This window comes from Leishmania major, chromosome 28 (genome assembly GCF_000002725.2).
Source record: "Leishmania major strain Friedlin complete genome, chromosome 28".
NCBI lineage: Eukaryota > Euglenozoa > Kinetoplastea > Trypanosomatida > Trypanosomatidae > Leishmania > Leishmania major.
Window position 1 is genome coordinate 197,718 of NC_007269.2, and position 20,842 is coordinate 218,559.

Genomic DNA, 20,842 nt, shown 5'->3' on the forward strand with positions numbered 1-20,842 from the left:
TTCTCAGTGAATCTCCTCCCTCTCCGTGTCTCTGTTCTTGTCGTTGGCGTGTGCCGGTAAGTCTAAGTGTCCATTCACTGACACACAGACACAGACACAGACAAATAAAGGGGGAGAGAAGGAAAGAGAGGAGGGACACGTTTGTACCGGGGAGGGTAAGTGACAGAGAGAGAGAGCGATGAAAGATGCACGCAGACGCCGTTGCGCCGTACACCCATGTGAAAGAGACTGTGGCGGAGAACATACACACACGTGCGCACCCATCCCCCCCCCTCTCTGGGTTGCACGACTACCACGGCGTAGGGGCAGAAGAGGAGGAGGGCATGGCTTGGCAGTGCGTGTCCATGTTCACCCTACAAGAGCCATCACCGATGACGACACTCTTTGCTCCACTTCCTCCGGTCACAAAAGCAGAACGCCAGAGAGAGGCCCCGGATGTGTACGTGGCGAAGAGACCGAAGGAGGTGCCAGTGAAGCGAGTCGCTCACCAGCAACACCCCCCCCTCCCTCCCAACACAGAAACATATATGTGCGCGCGTGTGAGTGAGTCTGGGCGTGACTGCTGAGTTCTCGTCCGGGCGGCAGGGCAGACATCGAGAAAAGCGAAACCGCCAAGACACGAGAGAAAACGAAAGTCAAGACAAGGGCAGCGCACAAGCACGCACATCATACACGGAGAGCGAATATGGGGGGGGAGAGACTGAGGAAAAACAGAAAAGTAAGCGAGTGGTGGTGAATGGCTGCGCCGTACAGAATTGTGCGCTCACACTCAAGCTCATTCGATTGTGCGTCAGCTCGCAGCGCACTGCGCACGATAGGAGAGCCGCTTCAAGTCAAGCATGTGTGTCGCCTTCGACTGCGCCTTGTACTGCTTCAACAAATCCTGAAACCCACCCTTGTCTGCCTTGTAGGCGTCCAGGGCGCGCCTTCCCAGCGTCATACAGTCGCTGCTCATCCTACGCACGTCATCCTCAAGGGTTTTGATAAGGGCCTCGGGGGTGCCGACAGAAAGGAGGAGTCGATTCTGCTCCAGTTGCTGCAACTGCGACACCTGCTCATCAAGGTACCGCTGCAGATCCTTTACCTGTGCCTCCAGCGTCTCCACCTCGTTGCGCAACGTCGTGTTCTCGTTCGCAACTCGCTCGATTTCGCTGACGGTGTGACGACTCGCCTCTCGCATCAGCTTCACGATAGGCAGCTGGTAGCAGTACGCGTCAAGGCAGTTCGGGTTGGTCACCAGATCCTGCAGTAAGCGGTCGGTCTCTCCGCTCAACTGCAGTGTTACGCTGCGCATACTTGGCGGCTCTACAGGGCCCCAGCAATCTGCCGCGTTCTGAAACGCGTTGCGGACCGCTTCGACCAAGGTGGACGTGGTGCTACTCCACTGGTACGCCAGTGCCTCGGAGGGGTTGATATTGGGAGGCGTGATGGGGACGTTGTGGCAACAATACGGCATTGTCGCCCTTGGCGCAGCCTTCGGAAACGACGAGGGCAGCGTCACGTACAGAGAGAGGGCATACTCGGTCATCGGGGCGATGCGCAGCACATCATCCACCTTAAGCACCGTCTCCTGCGCGCTTTCCGTGACGACGGAGGTCGATGGGTACTGCCGCCGCAGCTCCCCCAGTTGGGTACTGCGATCTGGGGGCATGTGAACCAGCCAAATGGAAGAGCGAGCAGTTGGGGAAAGAAAAGGCGGAGCCACAACGGCAAAATGCCAAACCTGAACCCCTGAATCAAACACTCCAGCAAAATACAAACAAAAAAAAGAACATGCAAAACACAATACGCAAGCGTCGGCCTGTTTCAACGCAGGGCGACCGACTCGGAGATGTCCACGTAACAGCGACGGAGAAGAGCGCAACGGAAACGAGAGAGAATCAATGAGGGTGAGTCATCACCTCCCTCTTCCAATCACGATAGGTGCAAGACGTGTGTGTGTGTGTGTGTGTGTGCGTGTGCGTGTGTGTGTGCGTGTGCGCGCGCTCACTTCCAGTGTGCTCAATGGAAGGAAGGCTTTGTGGTAACGAGTGAAGAGGATAGGATGGGGTGAAGCGGGTGAGGGGGGCAGGGAGGCGGTCGCACCGGCGGGGAAAAAAGAAAAATGGGACTATGCAGGCGTCTGCTCTGCTTTGTTGGAGCTGACCCTTTGTCGATCGTTGGCCAACAGCATCCGTTGAGGATATAGAAGGTACACCAAAAAGACAGGTGAGAAGACCGATGCGGATTTAAAGGGAAATAGGATGAGAGGGCTTGATTCGATGAATTTCAAGAGCACATAACCAAATACTGTGATTCTGAGCTCGTGTTCCACACCCCACAGCAGATCTGCTTTCATGCAGAAAAACTTCTTCGCGGAAGACGCAAACCCCGACGACGGTGCCAAGTTGCACACCGGTTTCCAGGGGAGGAGCGAAGGCGTCACTTTCCAACACAAACTATTTGCACTGGCAGGCAACGACTGCATCAAAGCGATTTATCAGAAAACGAAGTAGGCCCCTCCGTGATTTCTGTGTTTTACAGCGCTTCCAGCAGAGCACCACTGCCGTTCCACAAAGGCACGACTCCCTCACCCCATTCAAATAGCGTTTATTCTGCCGCTAGTCAGCCCATATACGCATGCACAACCACAGCTAACCTACCTCTGCGGCTCTGAGGCGACGTCCTGGTCGTCTAAGCCGAACCGCCTGCCGTCGAGCCGGGCTGCGCGCCACACAGGCTCTTTCTATTTTTCCTCACCCTTTCCTCTCGCATAAGTGCAAGGCGACCGGTGCCAGAGGAGACTTAAGTTAGCTGCAGGCCGTGATGAGAGCGGGCGGCGTCCAGAGACCTGTTCCAGGGCAGAGGCGGTGCATCGATTCATGCGCATAGTAGAGGATCTCGGTGTGATGACTGAGACCGGTAACCAGGGCCGTGATTCGTGCTGATGCGTCTGCTCCTCTGGAGGTGCTGCTGCGACAAGCTGGCATCCCTCCTCACTACGATGCGATGAGAACATGTCGAGAAGAGTAGCTGAAATCAGAAACGCACGAGACGCGCGAGTGACCGCAGCGTTTGCGCCACCATACGTCGTAAAGCGCCATCCACCAATGTTACCGCGTCTGCGTTGAGAGTACCGTAAACAAGCACACGTCATCCTTGTCGCGCTGCGCCTTGGTGGCGACCGTTGACGTCGCTGACCCTCCCGCTCCTCATCCGTTGCGCGGGGAGCAGAACAGAGCAACAGTAGATAGCCACGCGGTTCTGTTACGCGGCTATCTTCCCTCCACCATTCAAACCATATCACAAACAGCTCCGCAAAAACGCTGAAAGTATAAAATCGGCAACGCAGGAGAGGAGAGAAGGGGAGATGGTAGGAGAACGACATAAGACACGCCGTGGCGGAGGGGAGGGGTAAGCGGAGGGAGCAGCGAGAAGGGGCAACACACAAGCACCCACATGCACACGCACACCGTGTACGTGGCACCGCGTCCGCAATCGCGCCCCTCACCCCGAGGACAAGAGCGTGCGAAACGAGAAAGAGAGAAAGCGAGGAGCTGCATTATGCAGAAAAGAAGTGAAACGATTGTGTTACATGAATGTGTATAGAGATGAAGGGTCGACGCACTGCCACGCACATTCGCCCACACTGCCCAGTGCATGCGGCAGTGGCACACACGCCCCCACGGCGCGTAGCACCGTTGTCCGCACATGCCGACGAGGACACGAGTGTCACACACAGACACAAACACGCGCGTGAACGCCGCCACCTGTGCACGAGAACCAGGGCGATCAGACCATGAAAAGCACCACCAGAAGCACCGCAACCACCGCCTTCACACTTGTCAGCACACCAGCGACGCTGTGGTCGGTGAGAAACCCACTGTATTCTTCGTACAGGGAAGCGTTTATCTTGATGGCGCACACGGACTCATAAGAAGGGCACACCAAATACCCTTTAGAGAAGGACGGGCTCAATGTCGACAGGTTGTAAGTGCTGCCAGGCGGACAATCGCAGAACGCAGACGCGCCATTTGCTTTGATGTAGTACTTGGTGCTGTCGCACTGCACCTCAACGCAGATGCCATGCTGCCGGACCGCCGAGTCATCCATGGAAAAACCTACCGGCGTGTCGACACAGCGCGACATTACACCATACACGCTGCCCTTCAGGGCGTTTGTTGTAGCGGCGCACATGGTGCCTTCGGCAACCTCCACAACCGGGCAGAAGTCCATCAGGGGATCCGGGCCACCCAGCCTCGGGTCGCTGAAGTATTGAAAATAGGTCGGCAGGTTCGACTTGTGAGAGGTAAGGATGCACCTCCCGACGCCTAGGCGATCAGACGTGCAACTCCACGGAGCGTCGGGGGCATCGCAAAACATGCCAGGAATCTGTGAAGTACTGTTGGTGACGCACTGATCGGAGCTCAGTTTGCAACCCGCATCGTGACCGTACGCCATCGGCTCCGCCTTGGCGTAGTTACCCTGGTAGTAGCCCGTGTCCTCCATGGCGGCAATGGTGAGCGCCGAGTAGATGCCAACGCCGCTGAAGCCCGCCATCAGCTCGTCTTTGGCGTTGCGGCGCTTCCAGTGTGAGGAAGCGTCGTCGATGTCACCCGTGTCTTCCAGCTCCATGAAAGCCTGCGTTTTGCAGCCGTAATGTTGCTGCGCCTTGGCAACCACCTTCTCACTGCAAATGACAGGTGAGGGGCCCTTGCTTCGAAAGGACGCCATCGCTAACATGTTCCGTTCCTGAAAAACTGACCTCGAGAAGCCGAGTGCGTGCAACACCTCGTGCGCGATGACGCGCACGGTCTTCGGGTCGGCGGCGATGTACTTGGGTGAGATGTTCACCACGCCCACGGACGGGCGGCCATTGTCGAAGTTCTGACACTTCAGCGCCCACGCGATGACGCTGCCAGATGTTGGCGCAGCAGACATGTACAGAACAAAGTCGGCGTCCTTTACGCCAGTCTTCATGTGCTCTTCGCGTATGCTGAACTGACCGCAGACGCGGTCTTTCTGGATGGAGGAGTCAACAACGATGTTGCCATTCACCCGCTGCACGTTCAGCCGCTCTTGGTGTAGCTGTACTGCGGATGGAATCAGCAGTTCCAACAGGACCCGTTTCTTTGCTCTCGTGAGAACTTCCGCTGCGCTGCAAGTAACTCTGCTGCCGCGGAAGTTGGGCCGACTCTGGCCCGAAGCGGTGCAGTGCTGGCTGCTGTTCGAGATGTCATCTGTGAAGACGGCAATACGGATGGGCTGCAAGGCCCCCGTTGCGGCAGCCGCAACCACAAGCTCCCCGGTAGGCAGTTCTACACGGCTTATCCCACTCACGCGGGTGCCGATCGTGTGCGCCTCCAGCTCGTCAAACCCGCAGCGCGGCTCCTCTGAGTCGGCTCGCTCCGGGTGCCCCTGCGCCGCGCCAGGGCCGACAACACAACACACCAACGCAAAGGCCACCGCGATCCCCAACAGCGTGCGGCACATTGGCGAAAAGTGAGGACGGCAACGAGACTAGGTGCGTGTGCGCGTGCGGAGAGGGCGAGCTGTTGTATGGGTTCGTGTGGCACAGCTGTGTCTGTGATCCACGGAGAAGTGTGCACCGTGCAAAGAACGCCGAGCAACGTCACTCCACAGCTGTTAGGCCGGCCTGAAAGCCATGCAGTGGAAGATCACGGGAAACGTAAAGGGGGTCGTGGTACTCGCGTGTCTCACGGAAAGGGAGCCCGAGAGCACGGTGGAGAGGGCGGCGGACCTGGGCGGGTATGGGGATACAGGTGTGCCTACGCGAGTCTGTAGGTGCCGGTGTGTGTGTGTGTGTGTGTGTGTGTGTGTGTGTGTGTGGGATAGCGCCGACTGGTGTGGCGTTATGAAAGCCGGGGATAATAACAGAAAAGAAGAGGCGCACAGCCGAAGCAGAGCATTCACAGAGGAACAGGAGTACACTCTAGACAGGCACACGCTCTGCGTCAGCGCCTCGTTGCAGCGTGATGGCGAGCGCTGAAGGAGGCGAGCGAACAGGCGAAGCCTTGGCGATGCAACACGGAAAAAAAAGATACGAAAACAAAAAGCAAGTAGCAGTTATCACAAGAGGATAAGACGTCGGAGCCGTTCAATGAGGGCGAGCCCACACCATAATAATAGCACAAGGAGCGGGACGCTGGCGTATCACTTCGAGGCTGAAGGATCGTGGAAGCAGGGCAGAGCAGTGTGTATGCGCGTGTGCCTATGCATGTGTGTGTGTGTCTTGTCTAGGATGATGGACACCTCGCAGCCAGAGACGGGGGTGGGTGGTGCACGGTTGCGTGAAAAAGAGCGAGGAAGGGAGTAAATTGGTGGAGAGAAGATAGTGGTGCACACAGGGTAGGATCCATCAATGAATAGAGGGCGCCGCTGCACCTGGTACCAGTGCGCGAGGGAAGGAGATCGCAGAGGGGCTCTGATGGCAAGCAGAGGTCATCCTGGGCTCAGGCACCAACAACGATTCGTGAAGGCTGCTGAAAGCACCTCCACGCTTGCCGCTGACGCGCCTCCTCACGCACTGCAGAGGAGCCGAATGGATGCGGCCGAGCCGGCCGGCACGCGCGTAGCGCGCCGAGCTCACAACTCGCATGATCCCCTATTTCAGTACGAGCAGCGTCGTCGTGACCGTCCTCCACCTCGTAGAGCAGGAGGGAGCGGAGAAGAAGCACGCGATAGCTTGGCAGCCCCCTCTTCTCCCGAACCGAGCGGGGTGACGGTGGCAATGCTTGGTAGTGCACAGCGCCTGCCCTCCTTTTGCACGCCTCTCCCCCGATTCCAGAGAAACGTTGCACCGACACACGCGCATGAAAGTGTGCGGGCCAGTCGTTTTGTCTTGTGCAGCCGGTATAGCGATGCGTTCTGAGCGTTCTTCGTTCCTTTTGGGGTGAAGGGGAGGGAGGGAGGGAGGATGCACGCTGTGACGCCACGCAGCGCTCTGCGGGGAGTAGGTGGAAGGGGGTGGGACAGAAGGGACGTGCCACTTGGCGCCAAAGAAGGACAAAGAGACAAGCACAGCGAGAAAAGGGCGCCAAGCGACAACGCAGGAGGGAGAGTCACATACATCAAGGGCATACATCGACTTTTACACGCAACGCACGTGCAAACAAGATGGAAGGCATAGAGAGAAAGAGCGAGAGAGAGAGAGAGAGACAAAAGTGTCCGTGTAAACCAGCGGCATACAGAGACCGAGCGCCACTGTTGCGGGGTGAAAAGAAAAAGACGGAAGAAGAGAACGAGATGGCGCAGACACGCACACACGCGGGGGAAAGAAAAAGTGGTCATGCGCGCATGGCAGAGAGGGGATCTTCGCATCCCCTTTGAGGTGAATTCGCTTGTCGGCCATGTCAGATGCGGGCAGACGGCTCCCCCCCCCCTCTCGCTGTGAGGGCACCGACGCTCAAAGCACCAACCGACTCTTTCTGCGGCCTCCCCCGGCGTGCAGCTGCTGCGCGCTCAGCACGCTCGCCCCGCCCAGAAGCGGCTGAGGAGGTGCTAGTGAGGGTCCAGGTATCTTCCGGGAGGATGTGGACGCGCTGTTGCCCGCGCCGCATGCCTCCAGCGAGCCCCGTATCGGCAGCGACGGAGTTTCGCAGACGCTCCTCACATCATCCTCGTTGAGCGCCGGTACGCCCTTTGGCACGGCAGCAAACAACGATGGGGCGACGCCGTGCCTCGTTGTCCTCGCGGTGATGTCCACCGCTTCCGTCTTCGCAGCAGAGCCCTTTCCTTCGAAGGGAGCTGACAAGCCATCGCTGTCTCCGTCGAGGCCTCGAAAAGGAGTAGAGTTGCCGGGCATGTTACTTGACATCATAGCCGTCGTGCCGCTGCGGGCGGAAGACCAGGTAGCGGTGCAAGGCACCTCGTCCTGAGGCCGCTGGTCGGTGCGCCGGCTTGCTGATGGAGTGCCCATCAGCACTACAGTTTCCAAGTCGTCCGGCATGGTAATCGGGGGAGTGGTGGAGAGCGGGGTTGTATTCTCGTGCCTGCGACGCCCCCCTCGTGGGCCGCAAGCGGCCGAGTCAGCAAACAACTCCTCACTCAGCGAGAGCTCGATAGGAATGTCGGAAAGACGGCGCTGTTGCCGCTTGCCAGACAGTGACACGATTGGCGACTCCATCGAGACCCGCCGAGCATCAGCGTCGCTGCGTTTCTGCGGGTTGGGCGACAGAGTCGGCGACCGAGCAGAGCCCTTTGCGACAAGAGGTGAGTGCGCGGAAAAGGCGCTGCTTCCGAACACAGGATCAGGTCCGAGGGAGGCGTATGCCTGAACCGAGCATGCACCCACAGCGGTGGTGGGGTGGTGATGACGCAACAGCGCTGGAGCGAGTCGGCACGTTGGGGGCGAGTCCACAGAGTTAGAAGGAGCCGTGAAAGACATCCCCGTGCTAGCGGAGGTCTTTGCATGGCAGCCGCTCGTCGACAGCTCGCGGAGCTCACCCTCTCCCTGAACGGCGAACGAGGAAGGGTGGATGGTCGCCAGCTTCAAGGGCGACGAGGCGGTGCGAGCAGATCGGAAAATGAGACTGGGTGCTGCGCGGCTGCTGCCGACTGTAGTGGCGTTCGCGCTGTGTGTGCTGGTGTTCCCGGAAAGCGAGTTCACATCCGTGCGAGGGGGGCGGCCGCCGGTACTGCCGCACGGGTGCGGTGGTCGTTGAAGGTTTTGCTGCCGTCCATGATCCTCTAATTCGCTGCTGGCGGCGCCTTCGACGAATGCCGAGGTTTCACCAGAAGCTGCGGTGCCTCGCTTCGCAGCCGAGGCGCGCGAGCTCGCCGTCCCTGAGCACTGCCTTCTTGTTTCTCCCAGCGTTAGCAAGGAGGTGGAGTTGCCTCCGCCGCGGTGCCCGTCCGGTTGTACATCATTATCTAGCATCTCAGGTGGCTGAGACGCCCGCACCAGGTGATCCGCGCGGGCAATGGCAGAGGCTCTTGTATCTCCTTCGTTTCTGCCGCGAGCGCCTCCACCAGCGTCGGTTTTGGATTCAGCGTGCCTTGGCGTGTGAGAGACAGGCGCAGCGACGACCGGCGCTAGCACCTCCACAGCGCTGGGTGTGCCCACCAAGAATCCGAGACTTTCGATCTCCTGCAACAACGTGACGCGCTCCGGGGCCGGCAACGGCCGAACCTCACGTGGCACATTAGGCGACACAAAGCGCGAGAGACCACGCTTCTTGCCGCCACCGACGCGCGCGTCGCTCACCGAGAGCGACGCCGACGCCTCTGGAGAGCTGCGGACGAAAAGAGGCTTCGTCAGCGCCGGGCTGTGGAGGGTACCGTTTGCGATACCAGCGCGGGCAGTCGGTGTGCTGGTGCGGCGACCCGGCTGCTGAGGTGGACGCGATTTGGCCGTGCTCCGTCGCCTCAGCGACGACACTTCTACTGGCTCCTGTGCAGTCGCGCGACACGAGCTGCCAGGAGTCGTCGCGTTAACACAGGATGGGGCGGCTGGAACCACGTGCAGCCCATGTCCATCGATCCTCCTGCCCACGCTGGAGTGCCGCTCTTTCGTCGCAGAGCCCAGCCCGCCAGTGCAGCCAGGATCGCCGCGTGCACTCCGCAGCGCGTTGAACGTCATAGAGCTGCTGCTGCACGTGTGTGCGCCCTTCGAGTTGGCTGCGGCTCTCTTTTCGACACTTCCTCTGCTGTCCTGACAGCGGGGCGAGCTCGCCGGTCCACTGGGGCGCCGCCGTTTTTCTGTGTGGTCCTCCGGCACCGACTGCATCAGATCATATTTAGAGGTGGACTGTACTTCGGCGGGTGCCAGCGCCTTTGACCGACTCGTGGGGATCGACTTGAAAGAGTACGACTTTGCCAGCAGGGAGGGCGGTGACGCGGTGCGACATGCGCTCGCCGCACTGATTTTGCTCGATGACAGCCGGGAGTTCACCACGCTGCCGCTGCGCCTCTGTGCCGTTCGTCGAGACTGCAGCACAGAGAGAGAGGCAGGAACGTCCATGCCACTTGCCGCGGTGGCGGACACCGCCCCACCAGCACCACTGGCTTCCTGCGCAGCCGTATTCGTTCGTGAGGAGTCGCTTCCCCTCAGCGCCGTGACGCTCCCGCCGCTCTCTAGGCTGGATGTGCGGTGTCGAAGTTGCCGCGCATCTCGCGGGCTGTGTTGGCGTTGCCGTGACTGGAACAGGGAGGTGGAGCTGCAGTCATAACTGTGCATGGATGCGTCGCGCTGAATGGCACGCGTGTTCGCGCCTTCGGAGGCTGCCTGTCGACGCAGCACAGGTTGGTCATCGTTGTTGTCCTCCTCTGGTGCCAGCTGTCGTGGTGTTGAGTTGCTACCCTCGGCAGCCCTGTTACACGCTGCCGCAGCGGCATGGTGACCGTCCGTCTCGGTTGGCTTTGGCGACTCCGGGTGGAGTGATACAAGCACGCTAGACAACCCTGGGAACGAAACGTGGTCCTTCGCTGCCGTAACGTCAGTGGGCGGATCGACTTCAGCTGAGGTGTCCGATGCAGTCCACAGCGAGAGGCTCGACGAGTCACTGGCCGAGGAATTGCTGCCGGCTACGCCACAAGGCGCGCGCGATCCGGGCGAAGAAGACGACGCCCCCCACGCGACGGTCGTCACGCGAGGCGAGCGCTCAGCGCCACAAGGCATCTGCAGAGGGCCACCGCCGTCGTCGTCCGCCCCCGCGCCCACCCTGTCTACCAGGGAGAACGGCACCTCCACCAGCGGTGGTGCCGCAGCTACTAGGCAAGGTGAGCTGCCGCCACCTGCGGCATCCGACGTAGAGAGGAAGGGTGAAGTGCAGTCGACGGCACCGGTGGCGGTGAGGGGAGGGAGAGGCGCTTGGCGTGACGCGGCCGTCGTTAGGGGCATCAGCATCGACTCCGCTGTTTCCGCAGTGGTCGGTCGCATGTCTGCTGCCTCATCGCAGGCGCCATTACTGTTGCAAACTCTACGAGCCCCATTCGCAGTTGCATCGAACCTCCCCCGCACGCTGTCAAAGTAGGGGTGTCCAAGTGCCTCCTCGACGGTGATGCGCTCCGCCGCGTCGATGCGCAGAAGTCCATGGAGTAGGTTCAAGCCAGCCTTCGCAATGCGCCCTCCATAACGCTCGGTCAAATAGGAGCTCGTGCTCTGCTTCGACTCTGTGCGCTTCTGCGCCGCATCCCTTACGTCGCTTGCTCGCCGTGACTTCTGCTGCATCGACTTGGTGCGCAGTTGCTGCGGTGGCGCTGCAAGCGGGTTCAAGGAGCGCAGGCGCAGCATGCCACCGTTCTGCTTCCGCACCGCCGCCTCGTATGCCGCTGGGAAATCCCCGATGCGGGTCTGAATAAGCGAGAGCTGCTCCAGTTCCGTCTTGCCTGGCAACAACGGCTCACCGTCGATGGCCTCCGCCATGATGGCTCCCACAGCCCACATATCCACAGCGTAGGTATAGCTGGACATCCCCAGGAGCATCTCCGGACTTCGGTACCACCGCGTCGCCACGTAGTTCGTCATGATCGCCTGATGATCAGCGAGGACAAGCTCGCTAAGCATAGCCGAATTTTCTGATGAGACAGAGGCGGCGTTGCACATTTGCGGCGCGTTATTGGGTGGCGGCAAGGGGCGAAGTCCAAAGCTGCCACTCTCGACCATCGGTGAAGCCGATGAGCCGATGTCGTGCGAGGAGATGGAGAGCTGGTGTGATGATGGCGGTGCCTGCGGCTGGAGCTGCCGAGGAAGTGGCCGGCAAAACCCAAAGTCGCACAAGGAGGCTGCGCCGTCGTCGCGCACCAAGATGTTCTCCGGCTTCACATCACGGTGAATGATTCCGTTGCGATGACAGGAGCGAATACCCAAGAGAATGGTGAAGAGAAGCACCACCAACGAGTCCTCGGGCAGGCCGTGCTGCACCTCCTCCAGAACGTCTAGGAGGCTGCGCGGTATGTACTCCATGACAAGGTACACGCGGTTCTTCTGCTTGAACGTTTCGAGCAGCTGCGTCACGTTGGGCTCGCTCTTGAGCAGCTGCTCGACGCGCAGTTCGCGCAGCATTGCGACCCGAACGTACGCGTTCGTCTGAAAATTCTTGAACTGCTTCACCGCCACTATCCGATTGGTCCGCTTATCGCGGCACTTGAAGACAACCCCGTAGGTGCCCTCGCCGATGACCTCGAGTACGTCGTAGTTGTCCATCCTGCGAGTGCAGTGCGTAGGCGCTTGAGGCTTCGCTTCTTCCAGATAGTGCGATGCGCGATACGCACACCGAAGGGGAAAGGAACAGCACGAGAGGGGAGGGGTCAAGCAAGCAAGCACACGAGAAAAAGTGATACTAATAAAAAAGAAAGCTAGGAAAGATGTAAAGAGGGTCACCAATACAAACCTGGGCGATGTTGTGTATGCGTGTGTGTGCGTGTGTGTCTGCCGACGCTACGAAAAGATCTGATTTTCTTTCGCGACAGAGATTTTCTCGCCTGCCTCCCCGTCTACCTCGACTTACTTCTAAAGAAGCACGAACACAGAAGAAGAAAAACAAAAAAAAAAACTGAGAGCAATCGAACCGCAGAAGGCTGCACGAGTGCGCACAGCACACGGCACACAGGTAAAGAGGGAGGGGGAGGGGGAGAGGGGCAGCCAACGCGAAAGCAATAACCAAAGAAAGACAAGCGTTTGTTCGTTCCTTCCCTTCAAAGCAAACGATGTAGAAACATACAGCTACGGAGAACGGCGGAGGTGTGTTGTGCTGTGCTGTGCTGTAAGTGCGTGTGTATGTGTGTGTGGGGGGGCGGTCTCAGAACCCAGTGACGCACAGAGCTGAACAGGCACGCACACACGCACAGGCAAAGAGAAAATATTAGATGTGATGATGATGAGCACACACACACAAGTCCCAAGGACTTTCGAATGACTCGAGGGAGTCAGAGGGAGGCAGCGGTGGTGGTGAAGAGAAATAAAAGAGTGAGCTGTTGGTTTTGGCGAAGGGGGATGATCGGCACTGTCAACACAAGGGCAACAAACACGAAAGAAGTCAAGAAGGGAAAGAAGGAATAAACGAAAAAAAAAGGGGGAGGAGGAGGAAGACACCCGCAAAAGCAGCGACGAGAGAACAGAAGCAGATAAACAAATGGAAACACAAAAACAAAGAGAAGAGCGGAAAGGGAAGGGGCAACGCGCACAGCCGCACGCGGCCCACACAAGAGACTCCCGAAACGCCAGACAGCCAAACACACACACACACACACAGAGCGAGAGAGAGAGAGAGAAAGCAGCCCGAGAGACGCGCGACTGTGTGAAACAAAAAGACGTAAGGGAGGATAGAGGGGTGAAATATCAACAGTGGGCAACAGAAAAGGCGAGCAAGGCAACGGAAAGGGAGAGAGACGCACGCACGACACTGAAAGGAAAGAAGACGTTCATGTCAGTCACCGCGTTGGGGTTCGTGACGGTCTCTACACGTCGATGTGCACACGATGCTGGCGTGAAAATCGGTGTTTTAGTGGCGACGGAAAGCAAAGTGCAAGTGAGATGGTGTGAGTCCGTGTGCACTTTCCAATAGATGTTGCGGGTGAAGAAGGAATCGAAAGACGAGACGAGAGCAAAAACGAAAAATAGAAAAGGGGATGCAAGAGACAGAGAAAGGAAGGAAGCAGAGATGCAATGAAGGCGAAAAGAAAAAAAAACAGAGAGGCACACAGAGAGGGAAAAAGATGCACACACACACACACACACACACACACACATGAGGTATCACAAGAGGTGCGATATCACACCAAACCGACGTCGAGAAGAAAGCGTGATGCCCGAAACCAAGCAAGCATGCAGGCATATATGTCTATATATATATATATATGTATGTATATATACACACAAAGATACAGCCCACAAGCACACCACGCACCAAAAACAAAAAACGCACCTGTCAACACTCTCGTGCAGGTGCTCAGCTGTCCGTTCGTTGCTGTGGCGGTGGTTCAATGAGATAACCTCACCTTGTACCGCCCAACGATAAAAAAACAGAGAGCGCAGGGTTGTCCAGGCAAGAAGGGTGGAGCACACGAAACAGCTCAAAAAAGGGGCATCAAAGGGAAAAGACCGGGGCGGGTTAACCCTGGCTGGGAAGGGAGACGGAGAGAGGCTCTTGCTTCTCTACAACTCCTCTTAGCTTTTGGTTGACTTTCACCAGCTCTCGTTATGTATTTAAATAAGGGTGAGACTCTGCCTGCGCGTCTATCCGCCTGTGCTCGTCGCCTCGATCCTGTGTATGCCTTCGACCGAAGTGTGCGTCAGCGTGTCAGAGATATAAGCGTACCTATCTTTTGCTCACCCACTCCGTATGTGATGTGGTGAACGAGAAAACAAAAGGTAGTCTAAATTTTTGTCTTCCGTATTGGCGACCTCTTAAGCCCTGCACAAGCGGGGCCGGCACCGTTTTGTGTGAAGGTCACCGACGCCCGTACCGCGTCTGCTTGTGCCTGTGCGTGTTCCTGTGCCTGTGTTTTTGTATGCGTGGTTGTGTGCCAGATGCGCCTGCTCGCTCGTGGACTGCGTCTTCGAGCAGGCGCACAATCACAATCGCCTTGTGCGTGTAGAGGTTGCGTTAAGAGTGATGGGGGCGTGAGCAAGTTTGGTGGGTGAAGAAGTGGTGGAAGACAGTGTGCCTCCGCGCGTGCCTCTGTGCAGCGTACGCTACCACACTTGTCGGAAAAACGGGGGCGAAAACAAACTGAGACGACACAGAAGAGAAAACAGAAGCAGTATTATATGCGTGCAAAACAGGGCGCTGGCGGTTGTGTACTGCGGGTGATGTCGGGACCGAGTGCCTGCAGCAGTGGAACGGCGACAGCGACTATAGAGTACACACACGCTCGCAGCCGCCGTAAAATACGAAAAGCACAATGGGTGGCCGTCAGCAGGGAAGAAGGGAAGGAGGAAGGCGTCTGTGTGGAAAGCTTCCCTGATCCCTTCTCCAGAGAATGAAAAGAAAACAAGAGAGACTGTGTGTCAGTGTTCGTGCGCGTGCAGTTGCAGGACCGGGAAACGAAGATAGAGCAGGGAGAGGGAGAGAGAGAGGGAAAGACTCTGGAAAATAGGAAGACGATACATTTAAGGGCGAAGTCGCGCGCGTGCGCACACATACGCCATGGACGGGCGCGACGACACTCGTGCGCAGACGTGCATCCAAGCGAAAGTAGAATGAGGAGATCACACGCTCTCACAACTTCTTGTTCCTTGTGGTGCCGTACCTGAGCTCCCGGGGCTTGACGCCACCTCAGGAATGTGAGAAAAAAAAAAGAAAAACTCAAAGCTGTCATCTACGTCGCAGCTGCTGAGCGTGATGTGCTGGCAAGCGTACACGCGTGATTGGCAGGCAGGCGTGTCCAGACCGCGGCGAGTCCTTTCCTCAAAATGTAGTTGGCGTGCCGGTTTTAAAGGACGTGAGCACGCGAGTAACAAATCGTTCACACCGCTGAACACATGAACAAGTACGCCCACACAAACACACAAATAGAGACGCTACACAAGCTGTTGTAGCACGGCGCATGTACGCTTTGGTGTCTCAAACGCACGCACCGGCTCCATACACTCCCTCTCACACGTCACGTGCACGAACCGCCGCGCACGCCCGAGAGGGCGTCACAAGAGTGATCGCCGCAGAGGACAAAGCGAAGGATGAAAAGAGGTGCTCCATCTCGCCACCGCGGCTTCAGCGAAAGATGACCATGACAGCACAGGTCTACAGACGAAAAGGACGAGAAAAGGAGGAAGAACTATATCTATATCTATAGATGTAGATGTAGATGTAGATGTAGATGCACAGCGGCACCTTCGCAACGCGCACATCCTTCGCCGACAGACAGACAGACAGAGAAACGCGGCATATGCGCTGAAGGCGCAGAAAAAAAGATGTTGGGTGTGTGTGTGTGTGGGGGGGGGTGCATCTAACGTATACGATGGCGGTGTGTGGTGGTGTCGGGTTTGGGGGATGGGGTGGGGAGGCGGGTGTGGGTGAAGCTGAAGCAGCTGTGAACACAACTCCTTTTCCCGATCTAGTCGCTTTATGCCCCTCCCCACCCCCAACTCTCGCCCTCCTCCCCCGTCTCTCTCTCTCTCTGTGTCTGTGTGTGTGGGGGGGGGGGAGGGGGAGTGCGCCTCTTTGTGTTGTCGTCGTGTTTTTCTGCGTGCTTGTTGTGTTGTGGCGCACCGCCAAGGTGAAACCAAAGACGAAAGAGGAGCCGACAAACAACTAACGCAAACAAACAAAAAAAAAGCCCGGCCGCGGGTGCAGTCGCGCGGTCCGTTGAAGAAACGTGAAAATACAACACAGACGGGGGCGGGCGGGCGGGGGACGAGAAGAACGAAACGAGCACGTGAACTCTAAGAATAAAAGCATCGCAAGGAAACAGAGGAAGAGAGCGGGAGCCATTACACGGCGTCGCGACTGCCCAAACTCCCCTCCTCCCTCTACGCAGCGGGGGGAGAATGGGGGACATGTCGAAGGTGTGACAGCCAAACAAGAAGGAGAGCGAGAGATCACGCACTGGACTGCATCGTTGTGCGGCTCACAGGGAGGCGAAAGAGACAGCCGCGGAGGTGCGGCGATTCGACGCTGTGCCGCAGCTCATCTGCGTGTGCTGGGTGAACGGGCTCTCATCAACGCCGGCACCGCCCCACATAGATGACGTGTCGCCAGTGGCCGAGGAGAAGCGCTGGTGAAGCAGCACCGTGCGACGCGGCAGCGGAGTCCGCATGCCGCTGGATGGCTCATCCACGTCCTCGTCCTCTCCCGCTGCCCCACCGGTCAGCCGAATGGGATCTGCAAACGACGTGTTGGAGTCGAACCACAGCGGTGGGCGCATTCCGCCAAACGTGGCAGCCCGTCGCTTCTCTGGCGCCTGCTCCACCGCGGCTTCCAGATCAATTTTTCGCATCTCCTGCGCTGCTGTGCCCTCACCGGCAGCCCCGGGTACGGTGGCGTGGCCGACAGTATCCGCGGCATCCTGTCCTGCATAGTCATACGAGGCTGCATCAGCAAGTGAAACGCAGTCAGAGATGCGATCCTCCGTCTGACATGTGGAGCGCCAATGCGCCGTGGCACCAAGCGCGCCCACGTCCTCGTCCTCTGTGCAGCCCTCCTTGCGTGCGGCGATGGTGGCCGTGGCCTCGCGCAGCTGCATCATTGCCTGCTCCATCTGTGCTTTGGCTGTGTGGACGTCCTCCATCTCCTGCTCCAGGGAGCGAATAGTCTGCTGCTGGTGCAGGATAATCTGCTGCAGCGTCCGCACGTCTGTTGTGCAGGTTGGGGTAGCGCAGCCAGGCAACGGGGAAACGATGCGCAGCCGCAGCGACGGCGCAGCGGCGTCAGCGGGCGCAGGACTGGAGGAGTGCCCCTCGGTACCGGAGGCGCGTTGACTAAGCCCCCGCACCGCCTCGCGCAGGAGGTCGATCTGCTCCTGTAACTCGCTCACTTGCTGCGCCGTGGCTGGAGGAGGCGACGCCTCTGAACCGCTTCGAAGCATAAGCGAGTTGTACTGGCCCACTGCATGCTTGGCGACTGGCTCGGGACACACCGCCGATAGGCTGAGCCGGTGTTCGGTGGGGAGCGAGCCTTCGCGCCGCGGAACGGGGCGGGGGGAGGGCAGAGTAGACACGACCTCACCCGGTCGCGTCTCGAACGAGGGGAGATGCTGAAGATGCCTCTCCAGCCACAGTACGAGCGAGCGCAAGTACACATTCTCGGCCTCCAACTCCTCCGTGCTCCGCGCCGAGATGTCCATGGGGGCGTTCTGGCGGTGGCAGTGCGCGAGCGCCTCTTCCTTCATGCGCACGTACTCTCGCACCAGCTCGGGTGGAACCGTCAGGGAGGGTGATGCCGCCGCAGCCGCTGGTGCTTGGCCCTTGGCGACGCTGGTGGTCTGGTCGTTGACAGATCTGCGCGCTTGCAGCGCGCTTTGGTGCACGACTTGGTATCTATGCGGCATAGAGCTCTCCACGTACGAGTCGCACAGCTCCTTGAAGGTGTGCTTCACCGTCGTGTGTGTCGACGTGGACGAGCTCTCCTCCAACATTGTGGCCGCAGCTGGCACTCTCCGGGAAGCAGCCGTGGGCGCAGAGGAGTTGGCGCTAGTGGACATGGCTCCAACTCCGTTGCTCTGGGTGCAAATGTGTGTCTGTTTCCCCTCGGCGTGTCTCACTCCGATGTGTCCTGTTAGCTTCGCTACCTGTCGAGAGAGCCGTGGTGGAAAGAGGGCAGGATGAGGACACGTTGAGATGAGAGGGCGCAAGGGAGAAAAGGGTAGGCAGAAGAATGGGTGACAGAGCGGCGTTGTTCGAAGGCGGCGATAAAGCCGCAAGAGATGGTTGTGGAGACGCACTAAGAGCGAGGAAGGTGGAACCGTGTTTGTTTGTGCGTGGGTGGGAGTAGGGAGGTCGTCGCGCACTGCTGCACGCGCAACGGGGCGCCTGGCACGCGTAGAGAAACGAGCGCCGGACGGCCAGCGGTCATTTTGCCACACACAGTCAGAGAGGCGTGAGAAGGAGATGGAGCGACGATCTTGGCGGCAGAGCGAGTGCTGCGGCAACTCAGCTCTGATGTGCCCGGTGCACGTGCCGTGTCATTTCTTTCTCGCGTTGACGCACATGCGGGGCCATCGCAACTATCTACAGAAAAGATGTGTAGCACCCACGATATGTGTTGGCGTGTCCGGAGGCACACATGTCTCAGCAACATCGACGGCTAGACAACCTCTCTTCCTGTCAGGAGTCCTCTGACGTCATAGAGGCACTGTATGGGATAGATGGGGCGAGAGCCATACATGCGCACACCAAGGCGACACTACTGTAAGGTGCAAGTACACGTGGAGAAGAGAGAACCAGACAGAAGAAGGGAGGCACGAAAGGCGGATACGCAACACGAGACACCCACAGGAACACACAAGCACACACAGCACACAAGCATGCGCCATCGCTTCTCTGTCTCGACACCCCCCCCCTTGCCTTCAGATCATGTGTTGTGTTCATATCGTGCTAGCCGCCCTTGCGCTTGCGGCCACGGGTCAACGGTTTCTTTATATGCTTCTTCTTATTCCCCGTAGGGCCGCTGGACTTCACAATCGAAAGCTTCGACCTTTGATCAGAGGGCACGCGCGATGCCATGGCGGCCTCGACAGCGCTAATGTAGTTTGCCCTAGCCTTCGCCTCTGGCGTCTTTTTCGCCTTTGTGAACGTGGACTTCCTCTTCGCTTCGCCCACGGACTTGCGCAGAGCGCCTGCGCTCTTGTGCCTCGACTTGCTCCGCAGCGACTTCTGCGCCATCTTGCGCTGCAGGCGGTTCAGGAAAGACAAGGCGGAGAGCGCGTACAATCCACGCAAGGGCAGGCCGGGGGGAGGAGGGAGGAGGGAGGAGGGGGGGGGGTTGTGGAGCTAGTCGCTAACCGCAAAGCGCAGCGGGAGAAGGAGAGCGAAAACGCACGCGATGAGTGATGTGTGCAGCACGCGCGCGTGAAAAAAATGGTGGATGAGAGACGAGGAAGCGACACGGAAGAAGAGGCGCCAGCTGCTTTGGGAGAGATGGGAAAGCTGCAGTAGGCACATCCGTCAACACAACGGGAACGAAAGAAGGCCGCTTGTGTAGCCAGGGCGACCAATGATATTTCGGTGGCCTTCTTGCCGGACAGGATGGGGGAGGAGAAGGAAGGTGGTGTGTGTGTGTGTGTGTGTGTGTTCAGCACATACACACACACACACACACCACTTTCCTTCTTCGCGCACGTCCTCTCTTGGTCTTGTTCTCCGTCTCTTCTATAGCTGAGAGAGCCGGTCGTCGGTGGGTTGCATTGTCGGATGCAAGTGTAGGTGGTTGGTGGCAGGGGAACATGTCTAGAAGTAGCCGGTGCGCATTCAAGCAACACAGGCAAGTAGAAAGAGAAAAGAGATAGAGCACGGGTAAGAGGGTAGAGAGACATCAGCGGCGGGAAGGGCAGGACCACAACATCAAACAGAAACGAAGCCAGCCTCCCTCCACGCGTCTACGCCTCCATCCCCATACTCCCTTACACCCGCCCTCCCGAACGACAAAAACAACAACAAGAATTGATACATCGCATGAGCAAAGGAGGATTCGGCGGGACTATACATCACAGATGAGCATGTAGATATGCGCAAGCGTGTTCGCGCGTCTGCGCGGTGACTCTGGTAGACACACGGACACACACAAGCACATACACATACACGCACCGTCATTCCACGAAGACACACACACACATCGAACCGAGAGACAAACACAGAGTGTGGCGTCACCACAGCTGCAAACCTCTGTGAACCTGCAACAGCACAGCACAGCACAAGAGCGACTAGAGAACGAAAATCACTAAGCACACATCCCACTCCACATCAACGCCACACATCAATCCAAATAAACGTGTGTGTATGCATGTGTGTGTGTGTGTGTGTGTGTGTGTGTATGTGCGTACCGAACACAAAACAAAGTCATCCGCAGCCGACGTACAGGCGCAGCATTCCCGGCCGCATGCGCGTGCGTGCCCGTGAAAAAGCGAGGAGAGAAGCCGAAAAAGAAGCGGAGGAGAAAGAGGAGGAGAGCACATGACACACACGGAAACATGCAGACCCATGACACAGGCAGACACACAAAAACAGAAAAAAGGGAGGCGACGCGGGTTGCGTCACCCAGGAAACGCTCAACGGTGTGAGGCAGGAAAGCCGGTGGGCCCGAGGTACGCGTCGGAGAGATTCACAAGGGTGTGGAGCAGACCCCTGCATGTTCGCGTGCGTGCCCGGCTGGTGGCGAATGCAAATAACAGACAGACGGGCAATACAGAGAGAGAACGATAGTGTCTTCCTCTCGCGTCTCGTCTGATGAAAAGCACATCTCTGTAT

The 20,842-nt window shown here is 58.2% G+C and overlaps 5 protein-coding genes across 5 annotated transcripts; all 5 read right to left on the reverse strand.

Annotated features, from left to right (window-relative positions):
* Positions 1 to 790: 790 nt before the first annotated feature.
* LMJF_28_0560 (conserved hypothetical protein) lies at positions 791 to 1,651 on the reverse strand (the record flags this gene model as incomplete). Its single annotated transcript, XM_001684282.1, has 1 exon — positions 791 to 1,651. The coding sequence occupies one exon, from the start codon at positions 1,649 to 1,651 to the stop codon at positions 791 to 793; it is 861 nt and encodes a 286-aa protein (XP_001684334.1).
* A 2,120-nt stretch (positions 1,652 to 3,771) lies between these two features.
* On the reverse strand, positions 3,772 to 5,472 carry LMJF_28_0570 (putative major surface protease gp63; the record flags this gene model as incomplete). Its single annotated transcript, XM_001684283.1, has 1 exon — positions 3,772 to 5,472. One exon carries the CDS (start codon positions 5,470 to 5,472, stop codon positions 3,772 to 3,774), a length of 1,701 nt encoding a protein of 566 aa, XP_001684335.1.
* A 1,933-nt stretch (positions 5,473 to 7,405) lies between these two features.
* Positions 7,406 to 12,145, reverse strand: LMJF_28_0580 (putative mitogen-activated protein kinase; the record flags this gene model as incomplete). The annotated part of the gene is made up of 1 exon (XM_001684284.1): positions 7,406 to 12,145. The coding sequence occupies one exon, from the start codon at positions 12,143 to 12,145 to the stop codon at positions 7,406 to 7,408; it is 4,740 nt and encodes a 1,579-aa protein (XP_001684336.1).
* Positions 12,146 to 16,509: 4,364 nt separating this feature from the next.
* LMJF_28_0590 (hypothetical protein) lies at positions 16,510 to 18,015 on the reverse strand (the record flags this gene model as incomplete). The annotated part of the gene is made up of 1 exon (XM_001684285.1): positions 16,510 to 18,015. The coding sequence occupies one exon, from the start codon at positions 18,013 to 18,015 to the stop codon at positions 16,510 to 16,512; it is 1,506 nt and encodes a 501-aa protein (XP_001684337.1).
* Positions 18,016 to 18,973: 958 nt separating this feature from the next.
* LMJF_28_0600 (conserved hypothetical protein) lies at positions 18,974 to 19,261 on the reverse strand (the record flags this gene model as incomplete). The annotated part of the gene is made up of 1 exon (XM_001684286.1): positions 18,974 to 19,261. The coding sequence occupies one exon, from the start codon at positions 19,259 to 19,261 to the stop codon at positions 18,974 to 18,976; it is 288 nt and encodes a 95-aa protein (XP_001684338.1).
* Between the last annotated feature and the right edge of the window lie 1,581 nt (positions 19,262 to 20,842).